At 41.9% G+C, this 871-nt stretch overlaps 1 protein-coding gene across 1 annotated transcript; it reads right to left on the bottom strand.

Moving 5' to 3' along the window:
* Positions 1-262: 262 nt before the first annotated feature.
* On the bottom strand, positions 263-670 carry BDR25DRAFT_358909 (uncharacterized protein; the record flags this gene model as incomplete). The annotated part of the gene is made up of 2 exons (XM_033696010.1): positions 263-383; positions 537-670. The coding sequence occupies 2 exons, from the start codon at positions 668-670 to the stop codon at positions 263-265; spliced, it is 255 nt and encodes an 84-aa protein (XP_033544216.1).
* Positions 671-871: the final 201 nt, after the last annotated feature.

Below are 871 nucleotides of genomic sequence, written 5' to 3'. Positions count from 1 at the left end.
AAACAGTCCTGTTAGACAGAATTAGAGGTATATATGTTGTAAGATATATAGATAGTATTATAGCTTTTTAAAAAGCTAAATGCTACTTAGTTTATGTAAAGAATAAACTAAACATTAAACACACCTTCTAAAGGTTGTTTAATGTAGGAACTATATACATGTAGCGTAGGTGCTAAGGGGAGCAGGAGGAGTTTATAGAAGTCTGCTAAGGCGAGCTCTATAAGCTCCCTTAGACTTCTAAACTTGTGGCTTGTCTTCCCTATTAGATGGTGCACTCCTCTATTACCGCAGGCAGCTGCGCTGCTTCTGTGTCCTCCGATTGGTCCATAGGCGAACCCTGCCCCAATCCAGCTAGATTGTGGAGCACTGCTGGTGGAGTTACGCTGGTCCAACCGTAGACCGTAACAATATACAAGGCAGCAATTGTTCTCTTTAAAAAGGTATTAATGCCTCTTAGTCTATTATATAGAAAGACTAAACAGTAATTACAGCCCTCTAACTATAGTTGTAATTAAGACTATATACATAAAGTTTACAGGTTGTTGCAGGTTCCTGCAGGCTCATACAAAGGTTTTTTGGTGCGCATTCGTCTGCATGCTTCTGCATGCAACCGCTCGCTCGTCATTAGACGATGCATTCCTCTATGCATCTGTCTAATAGCCGGAGCCATTCCTCATCCGTCCTGTCACGTGACCTGTCTAGGACGGGGTTAAGAACTCTCCATCCTTGATTGTTTAAGCTGTGGGGCACCGCCAATTGGTTGCTTACGGTCCAATCGTGGGTCTTAACAGTTTCCTCTACCACTCTTCTAACCTAACTTTAGCCTGTGTGCTTAAGGCATCTCTAAAATAGAGACCTTTATAAGTAAAAA

The sequence above is a fragment of the Lindgomyces ingoldianus genome, assembly GCF_010093535.1.
Source record: "Lindgomyces ingoldianus strain ATCC 200398 unplaced genomic scaffold BDR25scaffold_30, whole genome shotgun sequence".
Lineage (NCBI taxonomy): Eukaryota > Fungi > Ascomycota > Dothideomycetes > Pleosporales > Lindgomycetaceae > Lindgomyces > Lindgomyces ingoldianus.
The sequence above is the reverse complement of the archived record's forward strand: the minus strand, read 5'-3'. Positions and strand labels throughout refer to the sequence as shown.